At 48.1% G+C, this 18,192-nt stretch overlaps 1 protein-coding gene across 1 annotated transcript in view; it reads left to right on the top strand.

Annotated features, from left to right (window-relative positions):
* Nucleotides 1-18,192, top strand: part of LOC140482503 (SPRY domain-containing protein 3-like) — an 815,899-nt gene that overhangs the window by 38,058 nt on the left and 759,649 nt on the right. Inside the window, exon 3 of the mRNA XM_072580049.1 lies at nt 1,494-1,578. Coding sequence (XP_072436150.1) covers nt 1,494-1,578 — 85 coding nt within the window. The remainder of the gene's footprint in view (nt 1-1,493; nt 1,579-18,192) is intronic.

Genomic DNA, 18,192 nt, shown 5'->3' with positions numbered 1-18,192 from the left:
GGTGTTTGGTGTGGGTGTGGGTGTGGGTGTGGGTGTTTGGTGTGGGTATGGGTGTGGGTATTTGATGTGGGTGTGGATGTTTGGTGTGGGTGTGGGTGTGGGTGTTTGATGTGCGTGTGTGTGTGGGTATTTGGTGTGGGTGTGGGTGTGGGCGTGGGTGTTTGGTGTGGGTGTTTTGTGTGGGTGTGGGTGTTTGGTGTGGGTGTGGGTGGGTGTTTGATATGGGTGTGGGTGTGGGTGTTTGGTGTGGGTGTAGGTGTTTGGTGTGGATATGGGTGTGGGTGTGGGTGTTTGGTGTGGGTGTGGGTGTGTGTGTGGGTGTTCGATGTGGATGTGGGTGTTTGGTGTGGGTGTGGGTGGGTGTTTGATATGGGTGTGGGTGTGGGTGTTCGATGTGGATGCGGGTGTTTGGTGTGGGTGTGGGTGTTTGGTGTGGGTGTGGGTGTTTGGTTTGGGTGTGGGTGTTTGGTGTGGATATGGGTGTGGGTGTGGGTGTTTGGTGTGGGTGTGGGTGTTTGGTGTGGGTGTGGGTGTGGGTGTTTGATGTGGATGCGGGTGTGGGTGGGTATTTGGTTTGGGTGTGGGTGTTTGATGTGGGTGTAGGTGTTTGATGTGGGTGTGGGTGGGGGTGGGTGTTTGGTGTGGGTGTGGGTCTGAGTGTTTGATGTGGATGTGGGTGTGGGTGTGGGTGTTTGGTGTAGGTGTGAGTGAGGGTGTGAGCGTGGGTTTGGGTGTGTGGTGTGGGCGTGGCTATGGCTGTTTGATGTGGGTGTGGGTGTGGGTGTTTGATGTGGGTGTGGGTGTGGGTGTGGGTGTTTGGTGTAGGTGTGGGTGAGGGTGTGAGCGTGGGTTTGGGTGTGTGGTGTGGGCGTGGCTATGGCTGTTTGATGTGGGTGTGGGTGTGGGTGTTTGATGTGGGTGTTTGGTGTGGGTGTGGGTCTGTGTTTGGTGTGGGTGTGGGTGTTTGATGTGGATGTGGGTGGGAGGGTTTGGTGTGGGTGTGGGTGTAAGTGTGGGTGTTTGATTGGGTGTTTGATGTGGGTGTGGGTGTGGTTGATTGGTATGGGCGTGGGTGTTTGGTGTGAGTGTTGGTGTTTGACGTGGGTGTGGCTGTTTGATGTGGGTGTGAGTGTGGGTGTGTGTTAGGGGGTTGGTGTAGGTGTGGGTGTGGTAGGGGATTGGTGTGAGTGTGTGGGGAGGTTTGGTGTGGGTGTGGGCGTGCGGGGAGGTTTCGTGCGGGTGTGTGTGTGGTCGGGGATTGGTATGGGTGTGGGTTGGGGGTTTGGTGTGGGTATGATAGGGGACTGGTGTGAGTGTGTGGGGAGGTTTGGTGTGGGTGTGGGTGTGCGGGGAGGTTTGGTGTGGGTGTGGGTGGGGGGGATTTGGTGTGGGTGTGGGTCGGTGGGTTTGGTGGGGGTGGGGGTGTATTTTTGTTGGTACAGGGCTGAGTGGGATGGTGCATTGATGTCTGTTGAATGTTTCCTTGCTGACAGGTACCAGGGGAATTCTGGCACCTCTGGTGATGTCGGCTGCTTCGTGGCTTCTCAACCACTTCCCAAACACAACAATTACTTTGAGGTATGTTGCTGATCAGATTTGAACTCCTTTTCCAACTTGGAGATCTTTGGTAACACAGCACCCTCAGGTTGATTGAAGGCTGGTCAGAGAGAGGGGTGGGACTGGAAGGAGGGTAATGGGCAATTAGCATGCCCTTGGGGAAAGTGTGCAGGAGTGGTTGGGGTTCATGACTGGATCATTGATTCATCACTGATCGTCAATGCTGCTTTGAGAGGTTGGAACGTGAATAATGAAGAGGAGGTAAAGAGCCTACAAAGGGGTATCAACACATTCAGTGAGTGGACAAAGATATAACCAATGGATTATAGTGTTGGGAAATGTGTCCAGTTTTGCAGAAGGAATGAAAAAGCAGTTTATTATCTAAATAGTGAGAAACTGCAGAGCTCAGAGATGCAGAGGGATCTGGGTGTCCAAGTGTAGGAATCACAGAAGGGGCAGTCTGCAGGGTCAGCAAGTGATCAGGAACGCTCATAGAATGAGATGGTTGATTGTGAGAGGAACTGAATGTGAGTGCAGGGGGGTTATGTCTCAGGTATGAGCGCTGTGTACAGCACAGGTCACGGGACTGACAGAGGGATGGGAATGTGTTGGAAACTGTTCAGAGAAGGTTTACCAGGCTAACCCCTGGACTGAGCGGATTACCATTTGGGGAAAGGCCAGACAGACTGGGCCTGAGGGTGGGAGGTTGGAAGAGTCAGAGGGGATTGAATTGAGACAGATAAGATCCTGAGGGGAGCTGTCCTGGTGGATGTGGAAAGGAGGTGGGAGTACTGAGAACTAGGGGTCATTGTTTAAAAGTAAGGGAAATCCCATTTAAACAGAGATGAGGGAACATTTCTTTCTCCCTGAGGGTTGTGAGCCTTTGGAATTCCCTTCCTTCAAAAGGTGGTGGTTGCAGAATCTTTAAATATTTTTCCAGCAGAGATCGATAGTTTAGTGATGGTCACGGGGATGGAAGTTTATTGGGGAAATGCAGGAATGTCAAGTTCTGGTAAAATCAGATTAGCCATGATCTTATTAAATGGCAGAGCAAGCTCAAAGGGCTGAATGGCCTTCTCTTGTCCCTTGTTCATGTGTCTCTCCCTCCCTCTCTCTGTCCCTCCCTCTCTCTGTCCCTCCTTCTCTCTGTCCTTCCCTCTCTGTCTCTCTCTCTCTCTCCCTTCCTCTCTCGACCTCCCTTTCTCTCCCTTCCTTTCTATCCCCCTCTCTCTCTGTTTCTCCCTCTCTCTCTCTCTCCCTCTCTCTCCCTCCCTCTCTCAGTCCCTCCCTCTCTCTATCCTTCTCTCCCTCTCCCTGTCCCTCTCTATCCCTCTCTTTCTGTCTCTCCATCTGTCTCTATCCCTCTCTCTCGGTCCCTCACTCTCTCTATCCCTCTCTCTGTCCCTCCATCTGTCTCTATCCCTCTATCTCTCTCCCTCCCTCTCTCTATCCCTCTCTCTCTGTCCCTCATTCTCTCTCTGTCTCTCCCTCTCTCTGTCCCTCCCTCTCTCTATCCCTCTCTTTCTGTCCCTTCCTCTCTCTATCCCTCCCTCTCACTGTCCCTCCCTCTCTCTATCCCTCCCTCTCTCTATCCCTCCCTCTCTCTGTCCCTCCCTCTCTCTATCCCTCCCTCTCTCTGTCCCTCCCTCTCTCTATCCCTCCCTCTCTCTATCCTTCTCTCTCTGTCCCTCCCTCTCTCTATCCCTCTCTCTCTGTCCCCCCCTCTCTATCCCTCCCTCTCTCTATCCCTTCCTCTCTCTATCCCTTCCTCTCTCTGTCTCTCATTCTCTCTATCCCTCTCTCTCAGTCCCTCCCTCTCTCTATCCTTCTCTCTCTGTCCCTCCATCTGTCTCTATCCCTCTCGCTCTCTCCCTCACTCTCTCTATCCCTCTCTCTGTCCCTCCATCTGTCTCTATCTCTCTCGCTCTCTCCCTCTCTCTCTATCCCTCTCTCTGTCTCTCCCTCTCTCTCTCTCTGTCCCTCCCTCTCTCTATCCCTCTCTTTCTGTCCCTTCCTCTCTCTATCCCTCCCTCTCACCGTCCCTCCCTCTCTCTATCCCTCCCTCTCTCTGTTCCTCCCTCTCTCTATCCCTCCCTCTCTGTGTACCTCCCTCTCTCAGTTCCTCCCTCTCTCTCAGTCCCTCCCTCTCTCTATTCTTCTCTCTCTGTCCGTCATTCTCTCTATCCCTCTCTCTCTGTCCCTCACTCTCTCTATCCATCTGTCTCTATCCCTCCCTCTCTTTGTCCCTCTCTCTCTGTCCCTCCCTCCCTCTCTCTGTCCCTCTCTCTCTGTCTCTCCCTCTCTCTATCCCTCTCTCTCTCTGTCCCTCCCTCCCTCTCTCTATCCCTCTCTCTCTGTCTCTCCCTCTCCCTGTCCCACTCTATCCCTCTCTTTCTGTCCCTCTGTCTGTCTCTATCCCTCTCTCTGTCCCTCCCTCTCTCTATCGCTCTCTCTCTTTGTCCCTCCCTCTCTCTCTATCCTTCTCTCTCTGTCCCTCCCTCTCTCTGTCCCTCTGTCTGTCTCTATCCTTCTCTCTCTGTCCCTCCCTCTCTCTATCCTTCTCTCTCTCTCTGTCTCTCCCTCCCTCTCGATTTGCTTACTGACTCAGTTCCAGCCCTGAGGGGATGGGTAAAGCGGTGAAACCCAAGCTCCCACATCCCAAACCCCTCGCCAAATTTGGGAAAACAAAGTCTGACATTATCTGTCATAGGATTTGGGGCCCTAACCTTATTTATTTCCCAAATATTGACCTAATTGAGGTCTTTACAATGACGTGGGGATTTGATGGAGGGGATACAGAGAAGATGTCTCAGCTTGTGGTTAGGACAGTGTGATATAACATGGACGCAGAGAATGGGGACCCTGCTCCCATGGAGACTGGTTCGAATGAATCATCTCAGTGTGCTGAGGAATGTTGAGACCTGTACTGGGGGGAGTAGTGGAGAATTCAGCAGAAAGGCCTACATTCAGATACATGTGTATGTGAGGATGTTAAAACCTTGGAGACTGTGTAAAGGAGATTTACTGGAGTGACTGCAGAAATTAGGGATTTTAGATACAGGGAATGATGAGAGAGATTGGGCTTATTCTCCTTGGAGCAGAGAAGATTAAGAGGTGACCTCATTGAGGTGTTCAAAATGATGAACAGTATTGACAGGGTAAAGAGGGATATTCTGTTACCATTAGTTGGTATGTCAGTAACTACGGGTCACAATTTCAAGGTTGTTAGCAAGGGAGCGAGGATTGAGATGAGGAATGTTTTGGGAGACGCAACAAAAATTCATCCCTAGGCAAAAACAAAAGGCACATTAAAGGGAGGATGAAGCTGATAAGGGAACTCAGGGACAGCATAAAAGCAAAAAAAGCAAAAAGAAAGCATATAATGCGGTGAAGGGCAGTGGGAAACCAGAGGATTGGGAAACTTACAAAGATCAACAGAGGACAACAGACAAAAAAATGAAGGATAAAGTTAAATATGAGGGTTAGCTAGCCAGTAATGTAAAAGAAGATTCAAGAGTTTCTTTAGATATATAAAGGACAAAAGTGGACATTGGGCCGCTGGAAAATGATGCTGGAGAAGTAGTAATGGGGAGCAAAGAAATGGAGGAGGAACTGAACAAATACTTTGCATCAGTCTTCATGGTGGAAGACAAAAACTCAAAAGAGTTGGGGGGCAGAGCTGAGAACAGTGGCCATCACCAAGGAGAAGGTGCTAGAAAAACTGAGAGGTCTGAAGGTGGATAAATAACCTGGGCCAGATGGACTACATTCCAGAGTTCAAAAGGGGATAGCTGAAGATATAATAGAGGCGTGAATGGTGAACTTTCAGGAATCACTGGAGTCAGGGAGGGTGCCAGAGGATCGAAAAATCACTAATGCCGCACCCGATGTGGCCTCCTCTATGTTGGGGAGACAGGCTGCCTACTTGCGGAACGTTTCAGAGAACATCTCTGGGACACCCGGACCAACCAACCCAACCACCCCGTAGTTCAACACTTCAACTCCCCCTCCCACTCCACCAAGGACATGCAGGTCCTTGGACTCCTCCATCGCCAGACCATGGCAACACGACGGCTGGAGGAAAAGCGCCTCATCTTCCGCCTGGGAACCCTCCAACCACAAGGGATGAACTCAGATTTCTCCAGTTTCCTCATTTCCCCTCCCCCCACCTTGTCTCAGTCAAATCCCTCGGACTCAGCACCGCCTTCCTAACCTGCAATCTTCTTCCTGACCTCTCTGCCCTCACCCCCACTCCGGCCTATCACCCTCACCTTGACCTCCTTTCACTTATCGCATTCCCAACGCCCCTCCCCCAAGTCCCTCCTCCCTACCTTTTATCTTAGCCTGCTGGACACACTTTCCTCATTCCTGAAGAAGGGCTTATGCCCGAAACGTCGATTCTCCTGCTCCTTGGATGCTGCCTGACCTGCTGCGCTTTTCCAGCAACACATTTTCAGCTCTGATCTCCAGCATCTGCAGTCCTCACTTTCTCCCCTAAGAAGGAAGGGAGGCAAAAGATAGAAATTACAGGCCCATCAGCCTGAACACAGTCGCTGATAAGATTTTGGAGTTCATCGTAAAGGATGAGATTTCTAAAAACCTGGAAGTGTATGGTAAAATAGGGTAAAGTCAGCGTGGTTTCACCAAGGGGAAGGTCATGCCTGACAAATCTGCTAGAATTCTTTGAGGAAGCAGGTTAGACCAAGGAGAGCCAACGGATGTGATCGACCTGGACTACAAGAAGGACTTTGACAAAGTGTCGCACAGGAAGCGACTGAGCCAGATCAGGGCCCATGGTGTTAGAGACAAGGTGCCAGCATGGAGAGAAGCTTGGCTTTCTGGCAGAAAGCAGAGAGTGGGGATAAAAGGGTCCTTCTCAGGATGGCAGCCGATGACAAGTGGTGTTCAGCAAGTGTCAGTGTTGGGACCACAACCTTTCACTTTATACATTAACGGTCTAGATGAAGGAACTGAGGCCATTCCGGTTAGGTTTACAGATGATACAAAGATAGGTAGAGGGACAGGTCGCACTGAGGAGGCAGGGAGGCTGCAGAAGGATTTGGTCAGGTTCGGAGAGTGGGCAGAGAAGTAGCAGATGGAGTACAATGGGGGAGCGGTGTGAGGCCATGCACTTTGGGAGGAAGAATAGAGACATGGATTATATTCTAAATGGGGAGAAAATTCAGAATTCTGAAGTGCAAGGAGATCTGGGCATTCTAGTGCAGAATTCTCTCTAGTTACAAGCTTGCAGGTTGAGTCAGTGGTTAGGAAGGCAAATGCAATGATGGCACTTATTTTGAGAGGACTTGAATATAAAAGCAGGAATGTAGTTTTGAGGCTCTAGAAAACGCTGGTCAGGCCACATTTGGAGTAATGTCGCAGTTTGGGGCCCCATATCTCAGGAAAGATATACTGGCCCTGCAGCGTGGTCAGAGGAGTTTCACGAGAATGGTCCGAGGAATGAAAAGCTTAACGCATGAGGAACGTTTGAGGACTTTGGGTGTATACTCGATGGAGTTTAGAAGGATGAGGGGGGATCTAATTGAAACCTACAGAATACTGAATGACCTGGTCAGAGTGGATGCTGGGAAGGTGTTTCCATCGGAAGGAGAGACTAGGACCTGAGGACACAGCCTTAGAGTAAAGGGAAGGCCTTTCAGAACGGAGATAAGGAGAAACTTCTTCAGTCAGAGAGTGGGGAATCTGTGGAATTCATTGCCACAGAAGGCTGTGGGGGGGGGGGGGGGGGGCAGGTCATTGAATATATTTAAGATGGAGATGCGTAAGTTCTTGAGTATCAAGGGGATCAAGGGTTACAGGGTGAAAGTGGGAGAATGGGGATTGAGAAACTTATCAGCCATGATTGAATGCTGGTGCAGACTTGATTGGCTGAAAGGCCTAATTTCTGCTCCTATGTCTTATGGTCTTACAGGAGAAACTCCTTTACTCAAGAGTGTTGTTAGGATTTGGAATGTGCTACCTGGGAGAGTGGGGGAGGAAGATTCCATTGGAGGCTTCAAAAGAGAGCTGGAGATATATTTGAAAGGGATGAGATTAGAGGATTATGGAGATAGGACTGGAGTGTGGGACTGGCTGGGTAGCTCTTTCAGGAGCTGATGCAGACACGATGGGTCAAATGGCCTCCTTCTGTACTTAGCACTCTATGATTCTATTCCTTTGGCTGTATCAAAAACACTGTCCAGCCAATGAAATACTGAATGAAGTGTGTTCAGTGGGAGGTAAGTGAGAGCTGTGATCTGTTTATAATCAATGAAGGAAATCTGGCAGCCAATTTCTGCAGAGCAAGTTCCCACAGTCTGTATTGTGATAATCTACAGTTGTGATGTTGATTGACAAACAAACACGAGGCTGGACTTTAGACACAGTCAATTAGCTCCTCTTTAAAAAAAGTGCAAGGGTCTCTTTGTCACACATCAACAAAGGGGACTGAGGTCAACGCTTCCCCCAAAAGATAAGGAAGAATGGGAAGTTGCTCTTGGGGCCTTGTTTCCATGCTGTAACTTTGATAACTCCTGTGTATGGACATCCAGCAAGGCGTGCAGTGGCGAATTTGGAACCTCCTTTTCAGAAATCCCACTGCAGTTTGAGAATGAGAGTGTTTGGGGAATGATCCAAACAAGGCTCTGAATTGCAAACCAGTTGTGGGGCAAAGGGGTGAGGGAAAAGTCCAACTGACTGACATTTGCACTTTCCCCGAAAGGAACTCCATTGCATGTCGATCCAAACGGAAAGCCAGCTTGTGCTGTGAGTCATTGCTTTCGCACAATAGACTGCAGATGTACAAGAAACTTTTGGAGGTGCTGGGATTTGATATTTAAATTTTGGCAAATGAGGCTGTTCCTGTCAGGAGGAGAATAAAAAAAACAAATCCATAACCCAATCACACGCTTAATACGAAAGGACTGTTGTTATGGATTGCAGTCCACAACTCGATCTTACTCACGGACCATGAGGGGTGGGGTACACTCCCACACACACTGACTCTCACTGGGGTACACTCCCACACACACTGACTCTCACTGGGGTACACTCCCACACACACTGACTCTCACTGGGGTACAGTCCCACACACACTGACTCTCACTGGGGTACAGTCCCACACACACTGACTCTCACTGGGGTACAGTCCCACACACACTGACTCTCACTGGGGTACAGACCCACACACACTGACTCTCACTGGGGTACACTCCCACACACACTGACCCTCTCTGGGGTACAGACCCACACACACTGACTCTCACTGGGGTACACTCCCACACACACTGACTCTCACTGGGGTACACTCCCACACACACTGACTCTCATTGGGGTACACTCCCACACACACTGACTCTCACTAGGGTACACTCCCACACACACTGACCCTCACTGGGGTGCAGTACCACACACACTGACCCTCACTGGGGTACACTCCCACACACACTGACCCTCACTGGGGTGCAGTACCACACACACTGACACTCACTGGGGTACACTCCCACACACACTGACCCTCACTGGGGTGCAGTACCACACACACTGGCCCTCACTGGGGTACACTCCCACACACACTGACTCTCACTGGGGTACACTCCCACACACACTGACCCTCACTGGGGTACACTCCCACACACACTGACTCTCACTGGGGTACAGTCCCCCACACACTGACTCTCACTGGGACTGGGTCCCATACACTTTGAAGAAATAGCAATCAACAACCCCTGACTAACAAATCTTTGAGCAATTTTATTTCAAATATTCCAAAACAATGAGTATTTGAGCTGTCAGAGAATTTTTCAGCAACATTTTATTGAATCCTTCCAGACCTGTCAAGCATTGTTGCCAGTGACCCTGCCTCCAAATCACCACCCCCACCCACACAAACCCCTGTATCCCAGTGAGAGTCAGTGTGTGTGGGATTATACCCCAGTGAGAGTCAGTGTGTGTGGGACTGTATCCCAGTGAGAGTCACTGTGTGGGACTGTACCCCAGTGAGGGTCAGTGTGTGTGGGAGTGTACCCCAGTGAGAGTCAGTGTGTGTGGGAGTGTGTGTGGGACTGTACCTCAGTGAGAGTCAATGTGTGTGGGAGTGTACCCCAGTGTGGGTCAGTGTGTGTGGGAGTGTACCCCAGTGAGAGTCAGTGTGTGTGGGACTGTACCCCAGTGAGAGTCAGTGTGTGTGGGAGTGTACCCCAGTGAGAGTCAGTGTGTGTGGGACTGTACCCCAGTGAGAGTCAGGGTTTGTGGGACTGTACCCCAGTGAGAGTCAATGTGTGTGTGACTGTACCCCAGTGAGAGTCAGTGTGTGTGGGACTGTACCCCAGTGAGAGTCAGTGTGTGTGGGAGTGTACCCCAGTGAGAGTCAATGTGTGTGGGGGAGTGTACCCCAGTGAGAGTCAGTGTGTGTGGGAGTGTACCCCAGTGAGACACAGTGTGTGTGAGAGTGTACCCCAGTGAGAGTCAAGTGTGTGTGGGAGTGTACCCCAGTGAGAGTTAGTGTGTGTGGGAGTGTACCCCAGTGAGACACAGTGTGTGTGAGAGTGTACCCCAGTGAGAGTCAAGTGTGTGTGGGAGTGTACCCCAGTGAGAGTTAGTGTGTGTGGGAGTGTACCCCAGTGAGACACAGTGTGTGTGAGAGTGTACCCCAGTGAGAGTCAAGTGTGTGTGGGAGTGTACCCCAGTGAGAGTTAGTGTGTGTGGGAGTGTACCCCAGTGAGGGTCAGTGTGTGTGGGACTGTACCCCAGTGAGAGTTAGTGTATGTGGGACTGTACTCCACTGAGAGTTGTACTGTGTGGAAGATCGTTGCCATGAATCGATTTCTGAATAATGAATAGAGAGCGACAGGATTTGAAATTTGTCTTCTCGTAATCTGTGGTGACATTATTTTTCCTTCTTTATCATTTGTTGTGTTTTATATTATATATTTATGAATTCCTGTTTCTGGAGTTGTACTGCATCATGTAATGCTCGTAAAACAACCACATCACTCAGTGGTGGTTTCCTGGAGCTGCCAGTTCAGTCTCAGTAGAGGGTAGAGTGGGCAGCTCTCCAGTGAGCAGTTCGTAAATCATTAATGATGACTGGAGAGACACTGGGGTCACAAAGGCAGGGGGCTTGAAAGGTGAGGGGTAGGCCCCTGCCTGTACAGTAATTGTTCACATTTACTTTTACTGTGTTTGTTGCTGTGGCCTGGAATGAGACTCACTTCCTGATAACGTTATGAAGCTTTTCAGTTGGAGGGGCATCTGAGTAATCTCAAGGAAATTCTGCCCACCCCTCCCATGTGGCTATTCAAATTCCACATGTAATACTGGACTACAATTATAATGGAGAACATAGGGGCTGTGGTTCCTGCAGATATTAACGATTTAATCAGCTGGACAGCACTCATTCCCACATATAGAGGCTATTCCACTGGACTCCAGCCTGTAACTCATTCCCGGGGTATCTGTTATTCTGTATATAAACCACCCCGGACTCCTAGATTAGATTCCAGTCTGTAACTCCCTCCCCGGGGTATCTGTTATTCTGTATATAAACTCCACCCTGAACCACTCGATTAGATTCCAGTCTGTAACTCCCTCCCGGAGTATCTGTTATTCTGTATATAAATCACCCCGAACCACTCGATTAGATTCCAGTCTGTAACTCCCGCCTGGGGTAGCTGTTATTCTGTGTATAAACCCCACCCCAAACCCCTTGATTAGATTCCAGCTTGTAACTCACTCCCGGGGTATCTGTTATTCTGTATATAAGCCACCTCGAATCCCTTGATTAGATTCCAGTCTATAACTGCCTCCTAGATATCTGTTATTCTGTATATAAACCGCCCCAAACCCCTTGATTCGATTCTAGTCTGTAACCTACTCTTGGGAATGTATTATGGTCAAATTTGTGAGACATTGTCAGAGTGTGGAGGGAAACAAGTTTCCATCTTCACTGATGTTCTTTAGGGGAGGACATTACCTTCCTTACCTGGCCTGTCCTGCATCTGATTCCACACCCACAGCAATGTGATTGACTCTTAACTTCCCATTGGGCAATGAGGGATAGGCAATAAATGCTGCCTAGCTATCAATACCCTCATCCTGTGAATGAATAAACCCTCGCCCATTCCCCCCACCCACTTTCTTGCTCATTAAGTGTTATATTTATAATTTTTCAATCTGAAATTACTCCCCAGGGGCCAGTATCCTGTCACCATGTCCCCCTTTATTTCCGTGTGGAGAGTCATTGACACTGTTCCAGCTCCCCCAGGGCCAGCTCTCAGAGTGAACAGAACCCCTGACCCTCCTGTTTATATCTGTCAGCCAAGCGCTCCCTGATTGGACCAGGTTAACAGCCCCAATCAGGGAACTCAGATTCTACGAGGTCCACCTGGTTGAACTTGTTACAGTCACTACACAATCTGCTGGAGCCTTTCAAAAACCCTGGGAATACTTTGGAAATGCATTGCAATGCATGGACAGCATGAGACACCAGGTTTGGAAATCTGTGGAATTATCCTGCTAAGGATAGCAGTGTTTCTGGGCAAACACAGGACAAAACCACAACTCTCTCCATAACTGAAAAACAGCTATTTATTGGGATTTTGAGGAAAATACAAAGAGATAGTGTCACAACTCTCTGGGTAAGGTGCAGGAAATCAACCCCTGCTATTACTGGAGTCATCACAGAAATTAATGATAAATGACCTGATATTTTAGCCACATTGATACAAAGCATGGAACGGGTTTCTGTAATTAATGAGAAATTACCATTTATCACCATCACCTCATTCGAACTCAGATAAATAATTAACTTCAGTAGCCTCTACAAAATAAAATCTTAACCCAGTATAAGATCCCTCTTACACAATATAAACAGGGACTCTGGGCCAGTACTCAATGGAGTTTAGAAAGATGAAAGGGGATCTCACTGAAATGTACGGAATACTTAATGGCCTGGATAAAGAGGACATGGAGAAGATGATTTCAGTAATTGGAGAGGCTAGGATACAGCCTCAAGTGAAGGGACAACCCTTTAGAACTGAGATGGGGAGGAATTTCTTCAGCTGGAGGGTGGGGGAATCTGTGGAACTCATTGCCACAGAGGGCTGTGGAGGCCAAGTCATTGAGTGTATTTAAGACAGAGATAGCGAGGGTCTTGATTAGTCAGGGGATCAAGGGTTATAAAGGGAAGGCAGGAGGATGGGCTTGAGAAACATGTCAGCCATGATCATATGGCAGAGCAGACTCAATGGGCTGAATGGCCTGATTCCGCACCTGTATCTTATGGTCCTATGATTTTCCCTTTTATGAAGCGATGCTGTCTCTGATTGATTGTGTACGTGTTTCTAAATGTTCTGCTATTCCATCTCTTATAATAGATCTTAACATGTTTCCAAAGTCAGAAGTCAATGACACCAGGTTATAGTCCAACAGGTTTATTTGAAATCACAAGCTTTCAGTACCTGACCCTTTGTCATACGAAGTCTTCACCTGACGAAGGGACAGCGCTCCGAAAGCTTGTGATTTCAAATAAACCTATTGGGCCATAACTTGGTGCCATTGACTTCTGACTTTGTGCACCCCAGCCCAACACTGGCCCCTCCATGTCATGTTCCCAACAGCAACATTAAGTTAACTGGCCTTTAGTTCCTGTTCTTTGACCCCTCTTTTTTGAATGTTAAGTTGACAGCTTTGCAATCCTCTCTGACTTTTGCAGGATTTAAAGATTATTGGAAGATAATGACCAGTGCATTCACTATTTCTGTAACTTCTTTCTTTAATATCTGAGAGTAAATCCCATCAAGTCCAGGGAACTGATTGGTGTTTAGTGCCATTTGTTTCCCAGCAACATTTCTCAAGTGGTAGCTGTTGTATTTATTTCCTGTCTGCCTTTCACTCCTTGAATATTTAGTATTTTAGAATGTTATTAGGTGTCGTTTACTGTGAAAAATAATACAAAGTATTTATTCAACTCCTTTGCCATTTCCTAGTTCCCAGTTGTTATTTCTCCAGCTTCATTCTCTAAGGGGCCTATGTCCACTTTAGCTTCTCATTTTAAAGGATTGGACACTCTGAAGGCAGGGAACATGTTTCCGCTGATGGGTGAGTCCCGAACCAGAGGACACAGCTTAAAAATATGGGGTAGGCCATTTAGGACAGAGATGAGGAGAAACTTCTTCACCCAGAGAGTGGTGGCTGTGTGGAATTCTCTGCCCCAGAGGGCAGTGGAGGCCCAGTCTCTGGATTCATTTAAGAAAGAGTTGGATAGAGCTCTCAAGGATTGTGGAATCAAGGGTTATGGAGATAAGGCAGGAACAGGATACTGATTAAGGATGATCAGCCATGATCATATTGAATTGTGGTGCAGGCTCGAAGGGCAGAATGGCCTACTACTGCATCTATTGTCTATTTCCATTTTTATGTATTTAAAGAAGCTCTTGCTGTATATTTCTGTATTAATTGCAAGTTCACTCTGGTGGTTTATTTTCCAGTCATTTATTTTTACATTTAAAACTTTCCCAAATCCTCTGGTTTACCACTAATCTGTGCCACATTGTAGGATTTTTTTTTCAATTTATTACTATTCTTAACTTTCCTGGTTAACCACAATTGGTACCCTTGCCTAGAATCCTTCTTCCTCACTGGGTTACATATTTGCTGTGTGTCATGGTCTGTATTCTTTAACATCTGTCACTCTTTCGGAACAGTTTGTTGTCAAACACCTTTCCAAGTCCAGTCCAGCCAGCTCGGCTTCATCCCATTGTAATGATCCTTGTTTAAGTTCAGTACATTGTTATAGATCCATGTTTCTCACACTCAAACTGAGTGCTAAATATGTTATTGTCTCTGATCCTTTAGTATCGTTTACTTCTAAATTATTTATTAAACTTTGAGTTACCAACCCCTACAGCACAGAGACAGGCCCTTGGGCCCAAACTGGTCCATTCCGACCAAAATACCCATCCACTCTAACCCCATTTCCCTGCACTTGGCCCATATCCTTCTAAAGAGGTAAAAACAATGACTGCAGATGCTGGAAACCAGATTCTGCATTAGTGGTGCTGGAAGAGCACAGCAGTTCAGGCAGCATCCAAGGAGCTTTGAAATTTGCCCGAAATGTCGATTTCGAAGCTCCTTGGATGCTGCCTGAACTGCTGTGCTCTTCCAGCACCACTAATCCAGAACCATATCCTTCTAATCCTTTCCTATCCATGTATTTGTCCAAATCCCTTTTAAATGTTGTTATTGTACCCTCCTCAACCACTTCCGCTGGCAGCTCATTCCATTTGCGTACCACCCTCTGTGTAAAAATGTTGTCCCTCAGGTTCCCCTTTATTCTTTTCTCTCTAACCTTAAACTGATGCCCTTTAGTCCTCGATTGGAGGCAGTTCTGAGAGGGGGAAGTGAGGACTGCAGATGCTGGAGATCGGAGTCGAGGGTGTGGTGCTGGAAAAACACAGCAGGTCAGGCAGCATGCGAGGAGCAGGAGGGTCAACGTTTTGGGCGTAGGCCTGATTTCAAATGATGGGCTAATGCCTGAAACGTTGACTTTCCTGCTCCTCGGATGCTGCCTGACGTGCTGTGCTTTCCCATTGCCACGCTCTTCAGCTTTGAGAGGGGGAACTAGAATAATTCCAAAGATGAAAGTTCATAAGGCAATAAGATAAAAGAGCTGTATCAGGCCATTCGGCCCATTGGATCTGCTTCGCTATTCAATCATGGCTGATACGTTTCTCAACCCCATTCTGCTGCCTTCTCTCTGTAACCCCTTACTAATCAAGAACCTTTCCACCTCTGTCTTAAATACACTCAATGACTTGGCCTCCACAGCCCTCTGCAGCAATGAGTTCTACAGATTCCCCCACCCTCTGGCTAAAGAAATCCCTCCTCTGCTTAGTTCTAATGGGTTGTCCCTTTACTCTGAGGCTGTGCTCTTGGTTCCTGCTCTCTCCAACTGGCAGAAACATCTTCTCCACGTCCACTCTATCCAGGCCTCTCAGTATTCTGTACGTTTCCATCAGATTCTCTTCATCCATTGAAACAGGTACAGATGAGGGGTCCTCAACTGCTCCTCATGTGACAGGCCATTCAGTTCCAGGATCATTCTCGTAAACCTCCTCTGACCCCCCTCCAAGGCACCACATCCTTCCTTAGACACAGGGCACAAAACTGCTCTCAATATTCCAAATGCTGTCTGACCAGACTCTTAAACAGCCTCAGCAGTTCATCTCTGTTCTTGTATTCTAACCCTCTTGAAATGAATGCTAATATTACATTTGCCTTTCTAACTGTGAACTCAACCTATATGTTAACCTGAAGAGAATTCTGAACTCAAACTCATAAGTCCCTTTTTACTTCAGATTTCCAAAGCATCTCTCCATTTAGAAAATTGTCTAACCTCTATTCTTCCGGCCAAAGTGCATCTCCTCACTCACTTTCCCACATTGTTTTCCATCTGCCACTCCTTTGCCCACTCTCCCAGCCTGTTCAAGTCCTTCTGTACCCTCCCCACTTCCTCAACACTACCTGTCCCTCCACCTACCTTGTGTGATCTGCAAACTTAGCAACAATGTCCTCAGTTCCTTTGTCCAGATCGTTAATGCATAATGTAAATAGTTGTGGTCCCAACACTGACCCCTGAAGATCTCCAAGAGTCACCAGCTGCCATCCTGAAAAAGGCCCCTTTATCCCCACTCTCTGCCTTCTGCCAGTCAACCAATCCTCTATCCATACCAGTACCTTGTCCCTAACACCATGGGCTCTTACCTTACTCAGCAGCCTCCTGTGTGGCACCTTATCAAAGACCTCCTGGAAATCTGAATAGATCATGTCCTCTGCCTCTCCTTTGTCTAGCTTGCTCATTAACTCAATGAATTCTAACAGATTTGTCAGGCACGACCTCCCGTTGATGAAGCCGTGCTGACTCAGCCCTATTTTCCCATGCGCTTCCAAGCACTCTGCAATCTCATCCTTAACACTGGGCTCTAAAATCTTACCAATATCCGAGGTCAGGCTGACCTATAGTTTCCTGACTTCTGTCTCCCTCGCTTTTTAAACCAGAGTGTTACATTAGCCATTTTCCAGTCCTCAAGGACCCTCCCCGACTCAAATGATTCCTGAAAGATCACCACCAATGCTGCTACCATCTCCTCAGTTACATCCTTCAGAGACCTGGGGTGTAACCCTTCTTGTCTGGGTAATTTATCCACCTTTAGACCTTTCAACTTGCCCAGCACCTTCTCCTTACTATTGGCCATGGTACTTATCTCTACTCTCTCACTCTCTTGAAGTTCTGGTCTGCTACTTGTGTTTTCCACTGTGAAAACTGATACAAAATTCCTATTCAGCTCCTCCGCCATTTATTTCTTTCCCCTTGCTATTTCTGCTATTGAGTGGTCCAATGCTCGCCCTTGGACACATGCAGGTCCTTGGCCTCCTCCATCGCCAGACCATGGCAACACGAAGCCTGGAGGAAGAGCGCCTCATCTTCTGCCTAGGAACCCTCCAACCACAAGGGATAAATGCAGATTTCTCCAGCTTCCTCATTTCCCCTCCCCCCACCTTATCTCAGTTCCAACCCTCGGACTCATCACCGCCTTCTTGACCTGCAATCATCTTCCCGACCTCTCCGCCCCCATCCCCTCTCCGGCCTATCACCCTCACCTTAACCTCCTTCCACCTATCGCATTCCCAACGCCCCTCCCCCAAGTCCCTCCTCCCTACCTTTTATCTTAGCCTGATTGGCACATCCTCCTCATTCCTGAAGAAGGGCTCATGTCCGAAACGTCGATTCTCCTGGTCCTTTGATGCTGCCTGACCTGCTGCGCTTTTCCAGTAACACATTTTTCAGCTCTGATCTCCAGCATCTGCGGTCCTCACTTTCTCCTTACCTCTCTCTTATCTTGTAAATATCTAAAAAAACTCTTGAAATCTCTTTTGATATTACGAGCTACCTCAGGTTCATATTTCATTTTTGTTTGTTTAGTTATTCTCTGCTGGTTTTTAAAGGCTTCGCAATCCTCTGGCTTCCCATTAACCTTCACCAGGTCATATTTTCTTTTGTTTTTATGCTGTCCCTGACTTCCCCTGTCAGCCATGGCTGCCTCATCCTCTCCTTAGAATATTTCTTCTTCCTTGGGATGTATTTCTGCTATGCCTCCCTAATTATCTCGGAAACTCCTGCCATTGCTGTTCCACCATATTCCCCACTCGGCTCCCCTTCCAATCAACTCTGGCCAGCTCCTCCCTCATGTCTTGGTCATTAGTCAACTGGGTAGTCAGTTGGCTCAGTTAGTTGGAAAGGTAGTCTCTGATACACAGTGATGCCAACAGCTTGAGTTCAATTCCCACACTGGCTGAGATTACCATAAAAGGACCTTCCTTCTCAACCTCTTATTGGCTGTATGATGTGGGAGCTGGCTGATCCCGTTGTGAATGGCAGGGACCACATCTGCAGCAAGTGTTGGTTGCTGGAGGAACTCCGGATCAGAGTTGATGATCTGGAATCTGAGCTTCAAACACTGCGGCACATCCAGGAGGGGGAGAGTCACCTGGATGTTTTGTTTCAGGAGGCAGTCACACCTGGGAGATTAGTTAATTCACAATCAGTCAGTGATCAGGAACAACAGGGTGTGACTG

Source organism: Chiloscyllium punctatum, chromosome 10 (assembly GCF_047496795.1).
Source record: "Chiloscyllium punctatum isolate Juve2018m chromosome 10, sChiPun1.3, whole genome shotgun sequence".
Classification (NCBI taxonomy): domain Eukaryota; kingdom Metazoa; phylum Chordata; class Chondrichthyes; order Orectolobiformes; family Hemiscylliidae; genus Chiloscyllium; species Chiloscyllium punctatum.
Note: the sequence above shows the minus strand (reverse complement) of the source record. Positions and strands in the feature narration are given on the sequence as shown.